This window comes from Aedes aegypti, chromosome 1, assembly GCF_002204515.2.
Source record: "Aedes aegypti strain LVP_AGWG chromosome 1, AaegL5.0 Primary Assembly, whole genome shotgun sequence".
Lineage (NCBI taxonomy): Eukaryota > Metazoa > Arthropoda > Insecta > Diptera > Culicidae > Aedes > Aedes aegypti.
In genome coordinates, this window is record NC_035107.1 from 93,914,325 (window position 1) to 93,933,800 (window position 19,476).

A 19,476-nucleotide genomic window follows, 5' to 3' on the forward strand; every position below is an offset into this window, starting at 1 on the left:
TAATGAAAACAAAAATAATATTTATTATTTTGAATAGCTGTCAATTCTCTGCGTGTACCATTAATTTACTAGAATGACTTTTCATCAATTAGTTTAAGAATATGATAACAACATCCCAGCTGTTAAATTCTGTGTCTGTGCGATTAAGAAGTTAATTATCATATATCAAAATAGTATGTCTATAATGTTGCTCATCAAAAGTCCCTAGTCTCAAACAATATTAATTAGCTGTTATAAGTAATTATATACAAGTATTTAAAATTTTACTTTCTCCTATCCAGCTTTTTACGCTAGCTTGCTATGCAATTTGTTTGGTAAATGGCTGGGCATGGCGTACCTTTGGTACCTCGCGTACCTGAAGGAATAAAATAGACCCCTTAGCCTTCTGCCGGCAACTCCTATCCCTACCTCCTCGCGGTACTGGTCGGGGTAAGAGCAACCTAAGCGAAGATCGGGTAACCAACCCCGGTGAGAAATCTGTTCGTATGCTGACAGGGAAGGGGAGGGTTTGCTTCTTCAAGCCTGGAGCGTCTGTACTCCATGTTATGAGTGGCTCACAACAGCGTCTGTTCCCCATGTCAGGAGCGGCTGATCATCGTCCGAAGGACTCTAAGCTAAACTGTGCACTATGGTCCTCCGATCGTTTAGAGGGAATAGTCCTCCGGAAATCTAGAGGGTTGGTGTCAGGCCCTGCAAGCCAGCCGTAAAAAAAAGCAACGAGAGAATACGAACCGGGACCTCAACGACGTAAAGGAATTAGTTAATCTCTCAATTTCATCGGAGGAATAGACCATTTCCGTCAAAAAATTTCGTTTGCTCATGAGCTTTCTTTCAATTTTCTGGACAAACTTCTCTAAGGAACCCTAACTCCCCCCCTAAGAAGCTCCTAACTATTCAAAAACAATGAAAAACTGGCGGCACGACAGTTCGCCCCACGGTCCTTTACTATTTATTTCTCTCCGATTTTTATCAGACCCCTTTTTCCCCTATGATTTTATCTCCACGTTGTGGTGAATTTATGATCAGCTGTTCCCGCTGTTCCTCTACGGTCTCCACTCAAGCTTCTGGATTTACTCCAATGATTAACATTTACTCAGGTGGTACAGATCATTGATACGTGACACTAGTTCTCTCTTTTATTCTTTCGCTATTCTTATGCAGAGCAAGTAGTGACGTCAGCCGGAAAATAAAAGAAACAAATATTGGCACGAATCTATGATTTGCGTCATCTAAGTAAATTCAGAACATTGGTCTCAACTTTGTAGATCTTCTGATTTGAATGGATTATTTTTTAATTTTTTTGGTAATGGCAGTGACTGCAATCCCCTCATCCGTCACGGAAACGACCTTGGTGCTGGTACTGGCCGTTCAAATATCTATATTAACAGGTTCCAACACCGGATTCTTTATGTTAATTGCGTGTGCAGACATATTTCTCCGTTTTATTCTCAAGGCCCTAACCAAGTGGAAACTGGAACCATCAGGGCATGCAGAGAGCCGTCATGACTAGGGTTACCAGACGTACTCTTTTCAGAGTACATGTACTCTTTTTTGCCTTAAAAATTTGCGTACTATTCTTTCAACTAAATCGTCTTACTCTTTTTCAGATATTAATAAAGATTGTGGAACAAATCAAATAATCTGTTAAAGAAACCATATCATCTATATTCCATGATAACACTAGTAATCTACCGATTTTTGACAACTACTGGCCTGAAAAAATTGGTACTGATTAGACAGATTACACACGCTCAATTTAGTTTAAATATGGTACGAAATACATGCATTCTTTCAAAATATTATTATATTCGATCATGCTTACGTGATCCAAAGTATTCTGCCATACATATTTGAAATAATTAACATTTAGACTCAAATTTAAGGCGATACGTCAAATTTTTAACGTTTTTTAAACAGCTCTACCCAATGAAAAAGTTAAGCATATTTCAAGGATGTTTTTCTACGTAAACATGACACTCCATAATAGCCTTTTTTATTTTAATACGCCATCTTGGTTAGACCATGATTTCTAAATTTTTTCGAATTTGCCAGACCGAACAAACTGGGGGATCGCCCCCTAAATCTAGCATTTGTTTGCATTATTTGGGCGATGAAAAGACGTAAATAGTTAATTTCTCCATTTTTTATAGGGTTATCGCGACCAACGAATTTAGAATAAGGAAAAAATGGATTTTCAATTTTCAGGGTAAGCTAAGTGTACTCTTTAGTACTCTTTTACAGAGTTGAAAAAATGTACTCTTTCAGGTGAGAGCAAATATGGTAACCCTAGTCATGACGAAATTCTCCACGAACACCTTAAAAATCCCCTTCTTATCCTTCGCATGAAGTTGCTGTGGTGCTTCAGCTGAAGAATTTCCGAAAAGTCTTCTACTCTCTCCTGGTTTTGCGGCCAGTGGAAAATTGGCGACGAAAAATGTCACTGCATGGCAGCATATTGTCTTAGAAGCTATTTGATCTTAAATGGAAATCCGGAACATTGCCGCTTTCAAGGTTGGAAGAGCTGTTCGACTGACATTGTTTGATTCGGATTCCGCCCGGAATAAAAATGATACGCTTCCGTACAGTGAAATCTTCGTTGCCAGTTTGCCGCCGACTACAAAACCACAAGAGAGCAGGATCGTTTTCGAAACCAATCGCGAATCATCCGGCGCACTACAGCAGCTTCAGGTAATGAGTTGTTTCAATGTTGAAGAAGATCATTATTTTTTTCCAGCTACAATGATCGCCATTTTCAGTGGAGTTCTTTCGGTGACTGTTTGATTTCGGTGACTGTTTGAGGGCATAGAAGCAGTACGCTAAACCAGATTCACGCATCGCATGTGTTCGATCTACACAAAATAAGGCAACGAATGCAAAACTGTCTGAATTTTTCACTTATTCAGATATCTGAGCAATTCGCACTCATTCTGTGAGTGAGTCATCTCCCACGTGGCAGCAAACAGGATTTTTTTCATCGAGAAATGAAAGATGGTCACAGATGCGAAATTTGATTTACTTCCGCATAAGCTATTCAAATAGAAATAAATTCTGAAAACCCTAAAAATCGTTATGTTTTTATAATCAAAAGTAAAATGAAAGCGAATTCCGCATTCCGAGTGTTCCTTCGCTGTGCTCATTAATTTTTGTTTACAAGCCCTTGCTCAGGTATGAATATAACCTATTTGCACAGAAAATGTACTGAATGAGAAGAGGCCATTTTTGTGCACCCAATACTTATCTTTGAGCGGAACAAGTTTAGCGTGAGGTTGACAAACAACAAACCAACCAGCGAGTGTTGTGTGCTGGATTTGACATTTTGTTGGGTCTACAAACATTTAATGCAGGGATGTTGTATAAGTTTTGGAAAAATCTCCACTTTCTATACCCATAGGGTTGAAACAACTGTGCCGCATGATGAAATTCACCTCAAATACCCAAATTTTCAAAAAATTGTAAGAAAATCAGGAGTGTATATTAAAAATATCTGAAAACGTCAATGATCATTAAAAATAATCACCTTTCGATGAAAAATATAAAAATTGGGGGTAAGGTCTGACGGAAATGGTCTATTCAGACCAACTATTGGAAAGTTCAGCGCCCACCGGCTAACGAACGAATCGGCTTACGACTAATAGACCATTTCCGTCAGACCTTACCCCCAATTTTTATATTTTTCTTCGAAAGGCGATAATTTTTAATGATTATTGACGCTTTCAGATATTTTTTATATGCACTCCTGATTTTCTTACATTTTTTTTGAAAATTTGTGAATTTGAGGTGAATTTCTTCGTGAGGCACAGTTGTTTCAACCCTATGGGTATAGAAAGTGGAGATTTTTCCAAAATTTATAACATCCCTGCATTTAATGTTTGTAGACACAACAAAATGTCAAATCCAGCAACAACAAAATTGACTCGCTCGTTGGTTTGTTGCTTATCAATCTCACGCAAAACTTGTTCCGCTCAAAAATGAGCACCGGGTGCAAAAAATCGGCCTTCTCATGCAGCATATTTCCTGTGCAAATAGGTTGTATTTATTATTAAGCAAGGGCTTGTAAAAATTAATGAGTAAATTACGCACGGCGAAAAACGCTCGAAATGCGGAATTTGCTTCATTTTTTCTTTTGATTATGAAAACATGACAATGTATATTCGTCATCAAATGTCAACATCCTACCGCAAAATCGCTAGTGTTTGGAGGGGATTTTAACCTCCAAATCATCACCTCCAAGTTAGTTCTAATACCCTCCGTTATATGAAATATGGTGGCACGTCGATCGTCGCATGTTTATCGTTAAACAGTCAATCGAATACATGCGATGCGTGAATCTGGTTTAGCGTGCTGCGTTTATGCCCTCAAACAGCCACCGAAATCACGAGAACTCCACGAAAAATGGCCGTCGTTGTAGCTGGACAAATTTGATCTTCTTCAACTTCGAAATTCCAAACTACCCATTCATCTCATTGCCTGAAGCTGCTGTGGTGCGCCGGTTGATCCGCGATAGGTTCCTGCTCTGTTGTGGTTTTGTGGCCGGCGGCAAACTGGCTACGAAGATTTCACTGCGCGGATATCCATGAAAGCCGGGGCGGAATCCGAATATATTAATTAAACAGCTCTTGCAAGCTTGAAAGCGGCATTGTTCTGGATTTCAAATTGGAATCAAATTGCCTAAAAGACGACATGCTTCGCAACAGTGAAATTTTTCTGAGATATCTTGCTTGCCATACAATTTATTTTTCATTTTCATACAAAAAATCTTACCATGGGGGGAGGGGGGGTTGAAAAACCCCAAAAATTGTCTTACGTAATTAATGGACAGCCACCTATTGATTTCGCCGCGTCCAAGAATATGCAATCGAATGTCACAACTGCATACACCGGGCTGCATTACCGGAAAAAGACGAGCTGGATATAGCCCCTCTTGAGGACTGCTGGAGAACAGTGAAAGCAGCCATCAACGATGTAGCTGAGAGCAACGTTGGGTATGTGGGACGGAGTCGACGGAACGATTGGTTCGACAAGGAATGTAGGCAGATTCTGAAGGATAATGATGCAGCGCGGGTGGTCATGCTGCAGCAAGGGACCCGGCAGAACATGGAACCATATAGACGGATACGGCAACAGCAAACCCGCCTCTTTCGGAAGAAAAAACGCTGCCTGGAGGAGACGGAGTGCGAGGAGATGGAACAACTTTGCCGGTCTAAGAAAACACGTAAGTTCTATCAAAAGCCCAAGGCTTCCCGCAACGGCTTCGTGCCGCAAGCTGAGATGTATAGGGATAAGGATGGAAGCATCTTGACGGACGAGCGTGCGGTGATCGAAAAGTGGAAGCAGCACTACCATGAACACCTGAATAGTGCTGAGAGCACAGGAAATGAAGGTCGAGGCCACGGAGGAAATGTCTTCGTCAGTACTGCGGACGAAGGCAATCAACCAGCCCCGGTTTCGAGGGAGGTTAAGGATGCCATTCATCAGCTCACGAACAATAAAGCTGCTGGTCAGGATGGTATTGGAGCTGAACTCATAAAGAGGGGGCCAGAGAGGTTGGCCATTTGTCTGCTCTTGCTGATAGGCACAATCTGGGAAACAGAACTCTGACGGGGTTGGTGGTCTGATGGCTACCGCTTCTGCTTCATATGCAGAAGGTCATGGGTTCAATCCCAGGCCCGTCCCTTTCCTCGTACTTTGTAGTTGTATATCTCTCACTTGCTTCTATCTTCCATTCTAAATATATCACACTCTAACTTATTCGTTCATAGCAAACGCTAGAACCAGAGACGGACAAGAAACCGTTTCCCTAACGCTTCCTACTTCCACGCGCATGCCTTTCTTACACCTGATACATAGGCAGTCTGCTAACCACAAAAGCAAACCTCTCTGCCATGCCTTTCCCCCAATCCATACACTCCCGCATGAACTGACGTGGATGCAGTGGAATATACGGTCTACGTGGGAGTCAGTTCAATGCATCATCAATTCCTCCCCCTTCCCCTCATTGGTCAGCATTCTGACGTGGCAGGTGCCATTGTTGCCTAAAAATAGAAGATCACCAGCACTTATACACTGAGGATGCCTGTTAGTCCCAAGCAGTTATTCGGTTGGTTCCTTGTGTAAGTGCAGCTGATCTGGCGATACTGGAGTGCATCCACGGGCGGCCAATCAAGCTCAAGCTCAAGCTCAAGCTCTTGCTGATAGGCACAATCTGGGAAACAGAACAGGTACCGAAGGAATGTAAGGAAGGGGTAATATGCCCCATCTACAAAAAGGGTGACATGTTGGATGGTGAGAACTTTCTAGTGATCATGATTCTAAATGCGGCCTACAAAGTATTATCCCACCCAGACAACCAGAAATCGCATGAAAGTTCACGTAACAACTCGTTTATTCATACTAATTACATCAAACCCGCAAAACACCGTGGATAAACTCGTCAGTATGATGAGTTTCCTCGCATAAAACACTTCTTTTCTGAGTTCATTTATACATTTTGTTTCGTCTCGTACACTCGTACAAAGTAAGTCGCATCAATCCGTAGCAGCTGTCAAATCAACATTTGTTATCATAAGTTAAGTCGTTTAAGATCACAGGTTGATTCGGTAGAATATTTATACACTCGCATTGTATGTTATTATTCATCACATAATATATGCACGCATATCGCCTCCACTTTTGTACGTAGAAGGCCTTTTCGCGACATCTTATGAGTGAAATTTTGCACATATAAAGCCTCCAGGTGATTTCGTTATACGTACATTTTGGTTGTCTGGGCAGATCATCTTCGCCTGTCACTTGTAGTAAACGAGTTCGTAGGAATTTATCGAACCGGCTTCGTTGACGGCCGATCGACAACGGACCAGATCTTCACTGTACGGCAAATCCTTCAGAAATGTCGTGAATACCAGGTCCCAACGCATCATCTTTTATCGATTTCAAGGCGGCATACGATAGTATCGATCGCGTAGAGCTATGGAAAAACATGGACGAGAACAGCTTTCCCGGGAAACTAACGGGTCTGCAATGTGCAAAATTGTGCGAAGGTTTCTGGTGAACATTCCAGTTCGTTTGAATCCCGTAGGTGAGTACGAAAAGGTTATGGACTCGTGCATGTTGTTCAATATTGTGCTAAAAGGTATTATGCGGAGAGCCGGGATATGATTTTTACGAGATGCAGTCAACTTGTTTGCTTCGCGGATGATATGGACATTGTCGGCCGAACATTTGAAAAGGTGGAAGACCTTTACACCCGCCTGAAACGCGAGACAGCAAAAGTTGGACTGGTGATGAATGCGTCCATGATAAGTAACATGCTAGTTGGGAGAGCCGAGCGCGATAGGGCTCGCCTAGGTAGCAGTGTTTTGATAGAAAGGGATACGTTCGAGGTGGTCAAAAAAGATTCTCACCCGCACCAAATGTACCATGTACAAAACATTCATAGGCCGGTGTCAAAAAATCAGATAAGTATGTTTCATAGAATTATTATAATATAATTATAATTATAATTATAATTATAATAATTATTAAAGATCATAAAAATATTGCATGACGATAGGAAAACGTTAAGTGTTTTCATGATTGCTATCATCTGTGCTAAAAATAATAATCGGAGTTTCAGTGATCACTTTAATTCTGATAACGATAGATATTGTGAAAATACACCAAAAATAATAGCTTATGTTTATGTAAAAGCCTAACTAATTATATTAGATCTGAAGATGTTCCGATACAGCTCGAAATGCATCCTAAACGTTCTATGCAACTGAGCTCAGTATCATAAGTATACGACTACGGAAAATTCCGTGTTCATTGTATATATTACATTATGTATATTTATTGGTCTGTTTGTCTTACAAATTCTATTCAGTATGGCCCATGAAGGTTATAAGTCTTTTTCGACATAAGGGTTTGCAATTTCTCATCGTAATAGGTTGTTTTTCATCACGTCAATCTATCATGAAACGATCTACTTCCCTGCATTGAATTAAATATGTAGTGAGGTAATAGTAGTTTACGCAACAAGTTGCAGAATGATGATTTTTACAGCACGAGTCGTACATTTTGCCAACGAGGCTTGCCGAGTTAAATAATTATGACGAGTGCTGTAAAAATCGAGTTGTGTACAACATTTTTTTCAATTTCGCAGAACACCACTTGAGAGTACCGTGCACCCCCGCTAGTTTGAACGGTACCTCATACAAACCATCGGGGCTCATTTCTAATTTGAACATCTAGTCACCCTAGGATCGTGTTTCTGGCAACCTCTTTCACTGTTTTGTTTTGATTCTGCGTTCCGTTCCACAGCGTTTCATCTCACTTCACTCCGTTCCATGAACTAAATGACGTTTGAACCATTTTTAATCTGAACGTTGAGCAATTTAGCGGGGTACAGATTAAAACGTGTTCAGATTAAATGTGGTCAAACCAGCGCACAGTGGTCCAGGAATCAGTTTTACGCGGAAAGATGCATTTTGAGCTTTAGAATGAAACATTAGACGAAAACGGTCTTCTACAAAGTTGTTTATATTAGTAAGGCCCTTTGTTTGGTGTTATTGAAAATTAGGGTGGACCACGTTTTCATAAAGCTTAGTGACATTTGAACACACGTAGACTAGCATACGCTCGTCATACACAGTTTGTTTTTGTTTTCCTCAAAGAAACTTGCACACGCTTTCCAGACTCATCAAAATGCATATGGAAATATTATTCAATTTGAAAAATTTACACCCGGATTCTGGATGTTTTTCGAGACAGAGTGCATATTGTTTTTCTCTGAGGTTCACAACTACATCTACACTAGGGCACCCATACCATTAAGCGTGATAACCACTATAGAAATGGCGTAACTAACTTTCTTATTTATAGAAATTATATTATACATGCTTCAGCAAAGTTGTAGACCATTCAATTTTAAGCAACTTTGCGAAAAAAAAGTTTTTTTGTATCTCTTAAATCGACCGATTTAGAGCTTTTTTCCTACGGTGACATAGGGTGGTCCGAACAAAACTGGTTTTCTGGCTCTAGCGTTTTCAATTCAAATATCTCATCAAAGTAGTCTATGAAACACTTTTAGAACTTTGAAAAATGCGTAATTTGATGACTAAAGAAACTCGCTATCTCCTTCCGTTTGGGAGTTATTGTCGTTTTTCTCACAAAAACATGCCTACTTTGATTGTGAATATCTCTGATTGGGGCGGAGATGAATCAGCCTTAACAGCCTTGCTACAAATCCTTTGAAAACGGACTCAAGACCCAAATAGATGTGACTCTAATCCAACAAAAATTTTCATCTTGTCGAACAGAGTAATGATCTCAATTAAGTATACTTATCTGCAACGTGGAGCCGGCCTTCTGAAGGCGGGGCTAAAGTTCGACCTTAGTGGTATAATCGAAATTTCCAGAAATGCAATAGCAGTTGAAAAATACCACGCAATCAACCTTCAACATATTGGCTCTAATTTTGCTGAACAAACTTTAGTCAAAATAGTTACCGTAATCCGGGGTATCATTGATCAGCGGGGTAACATTGATCGGAATGACTCACCTCATCAAAAGTTTGTATTATCATTTATTGATGAAACATTTTCAAATCATGAACGGTGCTTCTGTTTCTTATATTCATAAGCTAATAAAAGTTAATATTTTTGTAAAAATTGCGTTCAGCTTATGCGTGAATTTGTCAACTTTTCGAAATAATTATTTTAATTGTTAAGGATGACACTACCGAACATTCATGTCTCACATGAGTTCTGCAAACGATATAAGCAAGCAAAATGTGGTTCTTACTAAAAATGACATCGCCGAAAACGATTTCGTTGTCAAAACTTTTATAAGTATGCTCAATTAGGCAACATTACTGAATTACTGTTAGCAATGTAAAATTCCCATAGGAAATTGCCTACCTTTAGGCGTATTCCGCGGTTCGAGGTGTTTTTAATTTTAAAATAACTCAAAAAGTAAATGACTTGTAAGCGTTTGGTCTTCATATTCGGCTTCAGGGGCCATGATTTAAGTAAGTAACTATATTTTCAGTATTACCGAACGTTGTTTATATAGGTGATCAATGTTACCCCATATCAACTAAATCAAAAAATCGCCTAAAACATTTTTTTTAACATGCTTAAATCTTTCAATAAACAAAATACAGTATATAGTTTCGAGCAATGGGTGGCAGTACTTTAAAAATATAAAACCTGCAACATTTGCATTTTCAAACGAAATATTGAAGAAACATTCAGAAAAATGATCACTGTTACCCCGGATTACGGTACCCATTTTAAGTTATAACAGTTTCAAAATTAATTGTCTTAAACGAACTTTTGCCCCACCGGTGGGGCAAGAGTTCAAATCTAGTGTGGGCAAAAGTTCGCTGATTTAAACACAAAATATCGATACTTTTATGACAGGCTGAGTTAATTGTAATATACCCAAAAATAGCAGTTTTTCGCAAAACAATGTGAAAATTCGATATTTTGATGACTTTTTTCCCACGATCAAGCAAATTTCGCTGAATTTGAAGATAATATAAAGATTTTAAGCAATTTGATAACTGCTTGTTCCCAAGCATCTATGTAAAACCTAATACACGTCAAAGCATCTTAATAATAGGCCTAGAAACGCCCTAACATAAAAAATCGAAAGAGATTGTATCTTTATTTGGTTCCATGCAATGAAAGTTCGACCAAAAATTACAATTTTTACGTCAAAAAACAACAAATAGCCATAACTTTTCCAAATCTCAATCGAATTTTACGATATTTGGGGTAGAAGTCTCTTACTTGAATAGCATTCGAACTATCATGACATTTTTATGTTTTATTTTAAAATGAGCTAGAAATCTTGAAAAGAAACTCTTACCCCACGCGAACTTTTGCCCCACTTTACTCTATCGTGATATTGAGAGCTAAATTGTATGCAGAATGAAGGGGCCGAAGAAATATGGGAAGGTATCGATATGTAGAGAGTCGGCTGTATTCAATTTAATACGAATTCAACCGAATGAAGTGATACTAAAGCAACCTTTTATTTATTTTAGTCTTTCGGAACAATCACTATGGAATTTTCAAAATGCTGTTGTTAGGTAAGTTTATTCATAGCATATAGTGGAACTACATCGAATAGTATGAAAAACTAAATTTTCTAATATGAGAAGTACGTGTTCGGTAACGGCAGTTTACTGTAGATGTAATGAATGCTGAAAGCACTATGCTTAATCTTACGCAAACATAACTGTACATTGCTATTAATACATATAAAATTTTGATATTTGAACTTGTCTAAAGCAACATAAATATATTTCCCCTACTTAACCGTTTAAACTAATTGCATTTGATGCATCATACAACAACTTATATTCGGACAACACAATTCTGCTCTGCTCTCAAACATAACCTGGTAACAAATCCCGTCCCTTTTCTGGCAAATCAACTGCTAATCAAGCATGGCTAATGACTCCTCCTCGAACTCATCTCATGCCAACCCTCCCGAACACGGCCGCGGTAGTTTTACGTAGTTCCCGTGGGGACACTGGTGCTTCTGCTTTTTCTTCGACCGGTGATGTCCCTTCACCTGCTCCGACGCGGCCCGCTGCTATTTGGCCGCCATGCAGTTTTTGATCGGTGGCAACAAGGTGCCTCCATGGCCACCTCCTCCACCCCCAGCTCCAGCACCCCCACCTCCTACTCCCCCGTGATGGTGATGATGGTGAGCATGGTGATGGGCGTGTTCTCGATGTCCCGCTTGTTGCATACATTTATTATGTTGGCAGATCTGCTTCCGCAGTTCAGACAACTTCTTTTCCATATCCTTTTTGCGCTGAAAATTTTGGGAATATATTTATTAAACATGGAGTTCAAGGCAACGCTTCGCAGATACTAACCGCAACTTCATGTTCTAACTTATCCTGGACGATGTGAATCTTTTTCCGCAAATCCATGATTCCACGGACCAGATGATCTGCAGTACTCTTCATGTTTGCCTGAAGAAACCAATAATGGATCATAAAACAATCACCGAAATCCCACCACTCTTACCATAATCTTCAGTTTCTCCGGTGAATGCGGCAAACAGCTCGGCGCGTCCCCCTTGAGCGGACAGTTCTCCGGTAACCGTGCCAAGCAGGGTCGCCTCCGTCGGCATCCCTCCAGGTGCCACGTGACGTGTTCGATCTGGTGCTGTAGTTTCGCCTTTTCCCGGCAGAGCGCCTCGCCTTTGGCCTGTAGCTCTTCCAGTTGCCTTTTGCGTGCTTCATCGAACTGAAACGGACCGGTCATTAGAGAATCTAGACAGTGCCAATGGGATTTCACAAACACTGCAAACCTTCGCCCTCCGGAGGGACTCCTCCTCTTGCATGTCGCGGAACTTTAGCGCCAGATTCTTGTAGTTGGACTCGATTTCATGGCGCTCCTTCAGGACGTTGTTGATGGCTTGCAGCACGTGAATTTCTGTGGTGCGAGAAAAGCGCATTATAAATTTGGGAATGTTGTGTAACAGTTATTTTCGCAATTTCTCATCGTAATAGGCTGTTTTCCATCACGCCAATCTGTCATGAATCGGCCAACTTTCCTGCACTGGAGTATGCAGTGCGGGAATAGTCATTACGCAAATGAAACCAGTGCTGTAATGATTCATTACGCTACGCTTTCTCATTACGCAACTGTTTTGAGTTGCGTAATGAATCATTACACAACAATTTTTCGGAAATTGTAAAATGATGGTGAATGCAGTCCGATATAATTTCTGATAGGGAGCCAGATCCAAATATGGGCACTTTTTATTCACTTCGGCAGTGGGGTTTTGTGAAAGCTACTGAGCTCATATTTGGCCACAATATGCGTCGTAATAAAGTGCATCTTATTGCAAAATTTCAGACGATTCGGCCGAGAAAAAACGCCATGCCATGCCATTTGTAGACCATAGTGTGGTAGATAACACAATCCTACTTGGGCACGTGATTCGCTTTGGCAAGGGGTATTTCTCGGCGAATTATTTTAAATTCTGCAATAGAAAGCACTTCTGTACGACGCATTTTGTGGCCAAACATGAACCCAGAAGATTTCGAAAACTTCCCTGCCGCAGTAAATCCAAAGTGCCAAGAATAGGATCCGGCTCCCTATGTGAGTCATCGTAATTATCCTACTCGGCAAGACTCGTAGGATAAATTTACGATTCGTGCTGTAAAAATCTTTATTCTGCAATATGCAACAAATTGGAACATGAAGATATTTTCAGAATTAGTCGTACATTTATCCAACGAGACATGCCGTATAAAAGCTCAACGGACGAATAATCAGAAGCTAGTTGACTAGCTTAGCGTAGCTAACAGGGTGCGGTGGGTGCGGTCCGCACCGGGCCCCGGGTTCTTAGGAGGCCGAAATTTTCTTATAGCAGTAGAAATTCATTTTTATCAACTGAAATGTAAAGAGGTAGGAAAAATCAGGTTTGAAGAGGACCTGTATTTATCATTTGTAGGGCATAGCATCCAGTATATTGAGGAAGGTATAGTTCAATTTTCAATAGAAAATCGTGTTTATGGACTAAAAAAATATATTTTTTAATCATCAATCTTGGAGCCTTCTATTACATGAGCCTGAGGAAGCCAGAAGCTGGCATGGGAACATTTTTATTTTGAACCATGTTCTACTGCTATTTAAAATGTATTTTTGTACTCCGTGTTGATTACTACGCGACTATTCCAGATTTCTCATGGAAAAGCATAAAGAATTCGTCTTGTTATTCGTCTAGACCTTTTTAGGAAAACGTTCAAAGACTCCACCAGGAATCCCTCTAGAAATTATAATAAAGTTTGCTCTAGAATTTGGATTGAAAATCTTTAATTTATTCCTTAAGCTATGCTTGGATGAAATTCTTCAGAATTTATCCCAGACAACCAGAAATCGCATAAAAGTTCACGTTATTTATTCATACTAATTACATCAAACTCGCAAAACACCGTGGATAAACTCGTCAGATTGATGAGTTTCCTCGCCTAAAACACTTTTTTCTGAGTTCATTTGTACATTTTGCTTCGTCCCGTACACTTGTACAAAGTAAGTCGAATCAATCCGTAGCAGCTGTCAAATGAACATTTATTATCATATGTTAAGTCGCATAAGATCACAGGTTAGTTCGGTAGAATATTTATACACTCGCAATGTATGTTGTTATTCATCACATAATGTATGCACGCATATCGCCTCCACTTTTGTACGTAGAAGGCCCTTTCGCGACATCCTATAAGTGAAATTTTTGCACATACAAAGCCTCCAGGTGATTTCGTTATACGTACATTTTGGTTGTCTGGGACTCCATAAAATCGTTTACTACTCCAACCATCGGATAACTTAACGAATTCTAAAAAAAATATAAGATTACCTAAGAAAAATCGTTCAGGAATTCTCCACCGATTTCTTCAGCTACTATTATCGACCAGTAACGACTGGAGAAATATTGTAAGAAATTCAACCAGTTCTTTCAAACATTTATAACTTTTGGAGTAAATTCTCAATTGGTGCAACACACGCACACATTCAGTTTTACCCACTGTTGGTGTCATTTCAAAATTCAATTTCACCTAGAGGCACTGAAATTGAAAATTGAATATAAAAAATTACAAATGAATTTTATATTACTGGTGTAAGGAAACGGCAATGTGATGCTTCCAGTCGATGAATCATGATTGTCTTTTAATAAAAAAAAAAATACAACTTTTGCAATTTGCGGATGTTTTGTGGGGTATTCTGACTGAAATGATTTTTTTCACATTATCAGTGTAGAAAAAGTAATTGAAAAACTGAATGCACGTTCTACCAGATTCGTGCATGTATTGTCAAAAAAAACATTCACACAAAGAAGAATTCAACGATGACGGTTCCTTCTGAAGATCGGCGTTGTTGACTGTATATTGAAATATGCAGACACTGGTTGGCGGTATCAGGCGTTTAAGCGTATTGTGTTACGGGGTATTGTTTAGTCTGTGCAGCCTTTGGCTGAAGACGGTGTAAATTGTCTTATTTTTCAGACTACCTACAACAATTATTCCTGTAATTCGTTCAAAAGCTCCACTCTAGATTTACTACGGTTTTAGAGGACATCCTTGGAAATCCTCGAGTGGAACTTTAGTACAATTACCATGACCCCACAGTTATGGATCAAATAGTGAGGAGTCCAACCTATAAAATTCAATAAAACGACATGGAAAACGTAAAATTGTAATTTAAAAGCAAGAATTGAATCGTTTCAAATTGGAACTTCGGTTAGTAAACTGTTTTGAATGGAATATTTACATAGGATTGCAGAAAAGTGTTTGAGTTGTCAACCAGTTCGGACGCGTTTATTAATTGCTCCAGCCCACCTGTGCGCGTTTTCATTTGTCATTAAATTTTTATTACATCAGCTTTAAGTAGCTACAGGTGCCGTGCGCGATATTGTTTATAATCGAATCATTTTTTTTTGTCACGCGTAATGAGTTGCAAAATTTGTGCTTGCGACACTTCTGTCGACTCGGTCTTGTGGTCATGCGTAGGCTGCCCGCGGAAGTTTCATGCAAACTGCATTGGTGTCACCGTGCAGAGGGGTTCACTGCGGAGAAGAGACAGGAAGGTAGTGGACTTTAACTCTTACGTACTTCCATGCTGTGAATCCTGTCAAGAGCTAATCCAGGCGAAGTTGGATTTTAACGGACTATTGGAGCAACAAAAAGTTCTCGAAAAACAGCTGAATGCCAATACGGAAGTGATGCACAGACTCTCGCTTCATCAAGAAAAACCAAATGTTGTCCACGAAGCTATTGAAGGTATGGAGATTTTGCTTACTAGCGTGAGAAATGAACTGGCAGCAATAAATAAAAACAGTAGCTTGGCTGGGAGTGTCGTTGCCATCAAGAAAAGTTAGCAATGTGTCACATATTACTGCAAAAAAAAGCAGTGTTAGAGCTGCAAATAAGGGTAAATTCCCTTTTCTGTGATACTGTATTGTAGTAACTGAGACATGGACTGTTTTCGCTCCACACCAAGTTTTCCACCCATTTTTGTCTGCCAAAAAATGAAATTTACAAACCTTGATGTTTTATTAGTTTTATCCTTAGTGCTATTGTCTGAAAATGACGAACCCAATGCTTAAAATGGCAGAAATCTACATTCTTTGTAAGTGATCCATAACCGTGGTAAACTATCATTTCCTGGCTCTTATTGTGGATAGCTAGTTGGAAGTGCTAATTTGCGGTATTTAGAATCATCAGTCAAGAAAAATGTTTTCCAAAGATGAATTCATACTAAATCGAAGCGAACGAGCATGTTTTACGCTATAACATTTGAATTTTACCACCTGTGGGAGCTTATGAATGCTGACGGCACTTCTTACAGAAAACGACCATATAATGATAGCTGTGTGGTACCAACTAGACATTTGTCAAAAACACCGTTATTTAGCGCTTGAATGTTGTGCTTAACATTACAAATGGTAGAAGATAAATAGTATGACATGGGAAAATATGTTTTACGTCAACGTATATGATTTGAGCGAGTTATTCGATGTTGAACGCCAAAGTGAACCGTTACTGTGGGTCAACGTATTTTGACAGCTACTAAAGGTACGCTACATTTTTGTCTATCCTACACGAAAACACTCACACAGATAAAATAGTTATGAAAATCCGTCAGATTTGTATTGAAATCGGAATATAAATTCAATTAATTCAATTGGTTTGTTTAGAAGCATCCATTTTTTTTACATATCATGATTCTACGTCAAAAATTTCCGTGCGCTGGAACTATTTTTAAAATAAATTTGAAGTTAGTATGGAAATCGCTTTTGAATCATTGGTCGGCAAATGTTACTACGGGACGAGCTTTTATTATGTTAATTGAAATCTCATTGAGTCCATAAATTTAAATCTTCATTAATCATTTATAACGTCAAAATTATGATATTAAAGCGCTATCAAATTGTATTATACTAAGACAATTCTGGACAAACATTTGAAAAGGGCCCAAGAGGTCTTGAGCATTTTTTCAGAAACGTTGCTGTTGAGCCCTTTCAAGCCCGCCCACGCATACTAACACCACTATCAGAAAGATTGGTGTTAGCTCTTCCTGATAGTGGTATTGGCGAGCGTGATCAAGTTGAATTGGGCTCAACAGCGTCTTGCAAAGCCAATGTTTACCAATGTCGATGTGCCCTTTTGAAATGTTTGTCCAGAATTGTACTCTTTCGATACGCTTCCAATCGCAAAACGCAACATACTGTTAGCCATCTATACTTTGGTAGCGCAACTAGTCAGATGATGAGAGATTTGATTTTTCACGCATCCATCACATGCCGCTGTGGGGAAAAATGTTTTATTTTCCTGATATAAGACGGTTCACAGTGAAACAGTTAGGCGGAAATGGTAGGAATATCCATTCACTATGTTCTAAATACGTTTGTTTTTTGTATTATTGCACTACTTTCATAAAAATTGAGATTCGGCTGGTATGAGCACTAGTTTGAGGTTGGAAATCCAGGATATGTGAGGTTAGTTTCATTGGAACTTTCGCCTGAGCGATTTTTGCGCTTGAATAAAACACGCTTCGGCACATTCTCCGCTGCCCCTAAAAATACCATTGGGTAGATAAATGAATTCTCTACCATTGGATCTCATTCAATTTCATACATAAGTGAAGTAAGCGGTGAAAATAAATATTTTGTTCCGAATGTTTTAAAACCATGAATGAGTTTGACATTGCTCTCGTCAACCATCATCATGACGACAGCAGCACACCCCACCGGACGAATTGTCGTATTGGGAGCGAATCAAGCTACGAAAACTTTTTCAGTGCCAGTTTTCACCGGTTTGGAACTAGAAAAGCGCTTAAATTTCACCATCAAAATTTCGAATTTTTATGTTCCGACATGCAGGAGCAAATTATATTCCAAGAAACCCTAAAACAGAAAGATGTAAACCGATTACTTTCCATAGAGTTCCAACAATCAATGTGCAGAGAAACCGATGACTAACATTTTTGGGCTTAAACGTGAAAACAAATACCAAGAATCTTTTCGTATGTTCCAAGCACTTCCGAGAATGAGATAGCAGGACTATAGCGGAAGAAAATAAAGAAAATCCTGATGTAAGTTTTGAACAACTATCGAAAGTAAAATTAAACTGAACAATAAACAACAAGCAAATGCACCTTGTGTTATTTATTTTATTATACCTATCTAAAATATCAAAAGGGTCTATCGAAAATCTTTCAAAAACACTGTTGTAAAGCTTTAAGTTTGTAGTAATTAAATTGCATTAAAATATAACAAATGCCATACAAATCCGGAAAAAGTTCATAACTATCTACCACAGATAACAGATGTTTATGCTAGAACAAAAATTATAGGAAAACCTGTGTAAATATTCAAATTGAAACTCCTTGCAATCACTAGCGCCGCCTCACAGCAAATTGCGTCAATCAGTGGCAAGTATCAGTATCTTGAAATATTTCATATTCACCACTGATATCTTCATGGGAACTTAGCGATGACAGCGCCACTACGATGTTGCTACTTGTGTTGCCATTCAAAATGCCCATTAATTGTCTTACACAGTTTTACAATCGGACTTCAACGTCTGTTATCTGTGTATCTACTAATACCAATGCACAGTCGTGAATAGCATACCTTCTATAGCTGTCAATATACTTAGACTGTGGGTGATCCGTAACTGTGTGGGCATGGTACAACATAAAACGCCTATATGTAGGCAATTTCCGAAGGAATTTTCGGATATCTTTCAAAATTCAATTCAATTATTTCAACAAAATGAGCAAATTCGTACGAATTTCGATTGTGGGCTTCGTAGCCGTGCGGTTAGCGGCGTCAGTCGTTTAGGCGTATTGTGTTACGGAGTGTGGGTTCGATTCCCGCCCCAGACGGAGAAAACTTTTCGTCAAACGAAAAATTCTTCACTGGTCCATTGGTCGTTCCGTGTGTCCGTTGTCTAATGTTAGTTATGTTCAGTCTGTGCAGCCCATGGCTGAAGACGGTGTAAATTGTCTTTATCAAAACCTTTTCAAGAGATATATTTCAAGCATCCTTACAAACTTTCAGGTTAACACCATGTCCAGATCCTGGACTGGAAACTGGAAGTTGAAAGATATCTACCAATACCACACCGAACACAATTATGGAATTTTTACATTATTTTTATAGAAATAAACATTATTTGACACAAAAAACTTCACAACATACAATTCGATAATAGTTAAGATAAATGGCGTTCATTTACTATAGGTGGCATTGATTTTTGTGCTTTATTAGTTAGAAATAAAATACTACTACTTATGATCGTTTCCTTTTTACTGTATTCGTACGTTCGATCCTTCCAAGGCTTTTCGGTTTCATTGAAGTGTCTAACTGTACTTTTCCCAAATACCGTCAGTTTTCTTCGTGAGTTATCGGTAAAATCAGGTCCGTCCCTTATGAGCCATAAAATATTGGGCAACTACAAGGGAC

At 39.1% G+C, this 19,476-nt stretch overlaps 1 protein-coding gene across 2 annotated transcripts in view; it reads right to left on the reverse strand.

The window, feature by feature from the left end:
- Positions 1-11,053: 11,053 nt before the first annotated feature.
- Positions 11,054-19,476, reverse strand: part of LOC110676137 (ERC protein 2-like) — a 37,043-nt gene continuing 28,620 nt past the window's right edge. The window contains exons 2-5 of one of the 2 annotated variants that reach the window (XM_021842837.1): positions 12,304-12,437; positions 12,027-12,248; positions 11,873-11,971; positions 11,054-11,808 (exon numbers count right to left, since the gene is read on the reverse strand). In XM_021842837.1, the coding sequence (XP_021698529.1) occupies positions 11,584-11,808; positions 11,873-11,971; positions 12,027-12,248; positions 12,304-12,437 (680 nt within the window). In that variant the 3' untranslated portion in view covers positions 11,054-11,583. The remainder of the gene's footprint in view (positions 11,809-11,872; positions 11,972-12,026; positions 12,249-12,303; positions 12,438-19,476) is intronic. The other variant, XM_021842848.1, reaches the window with a different exon arrangement.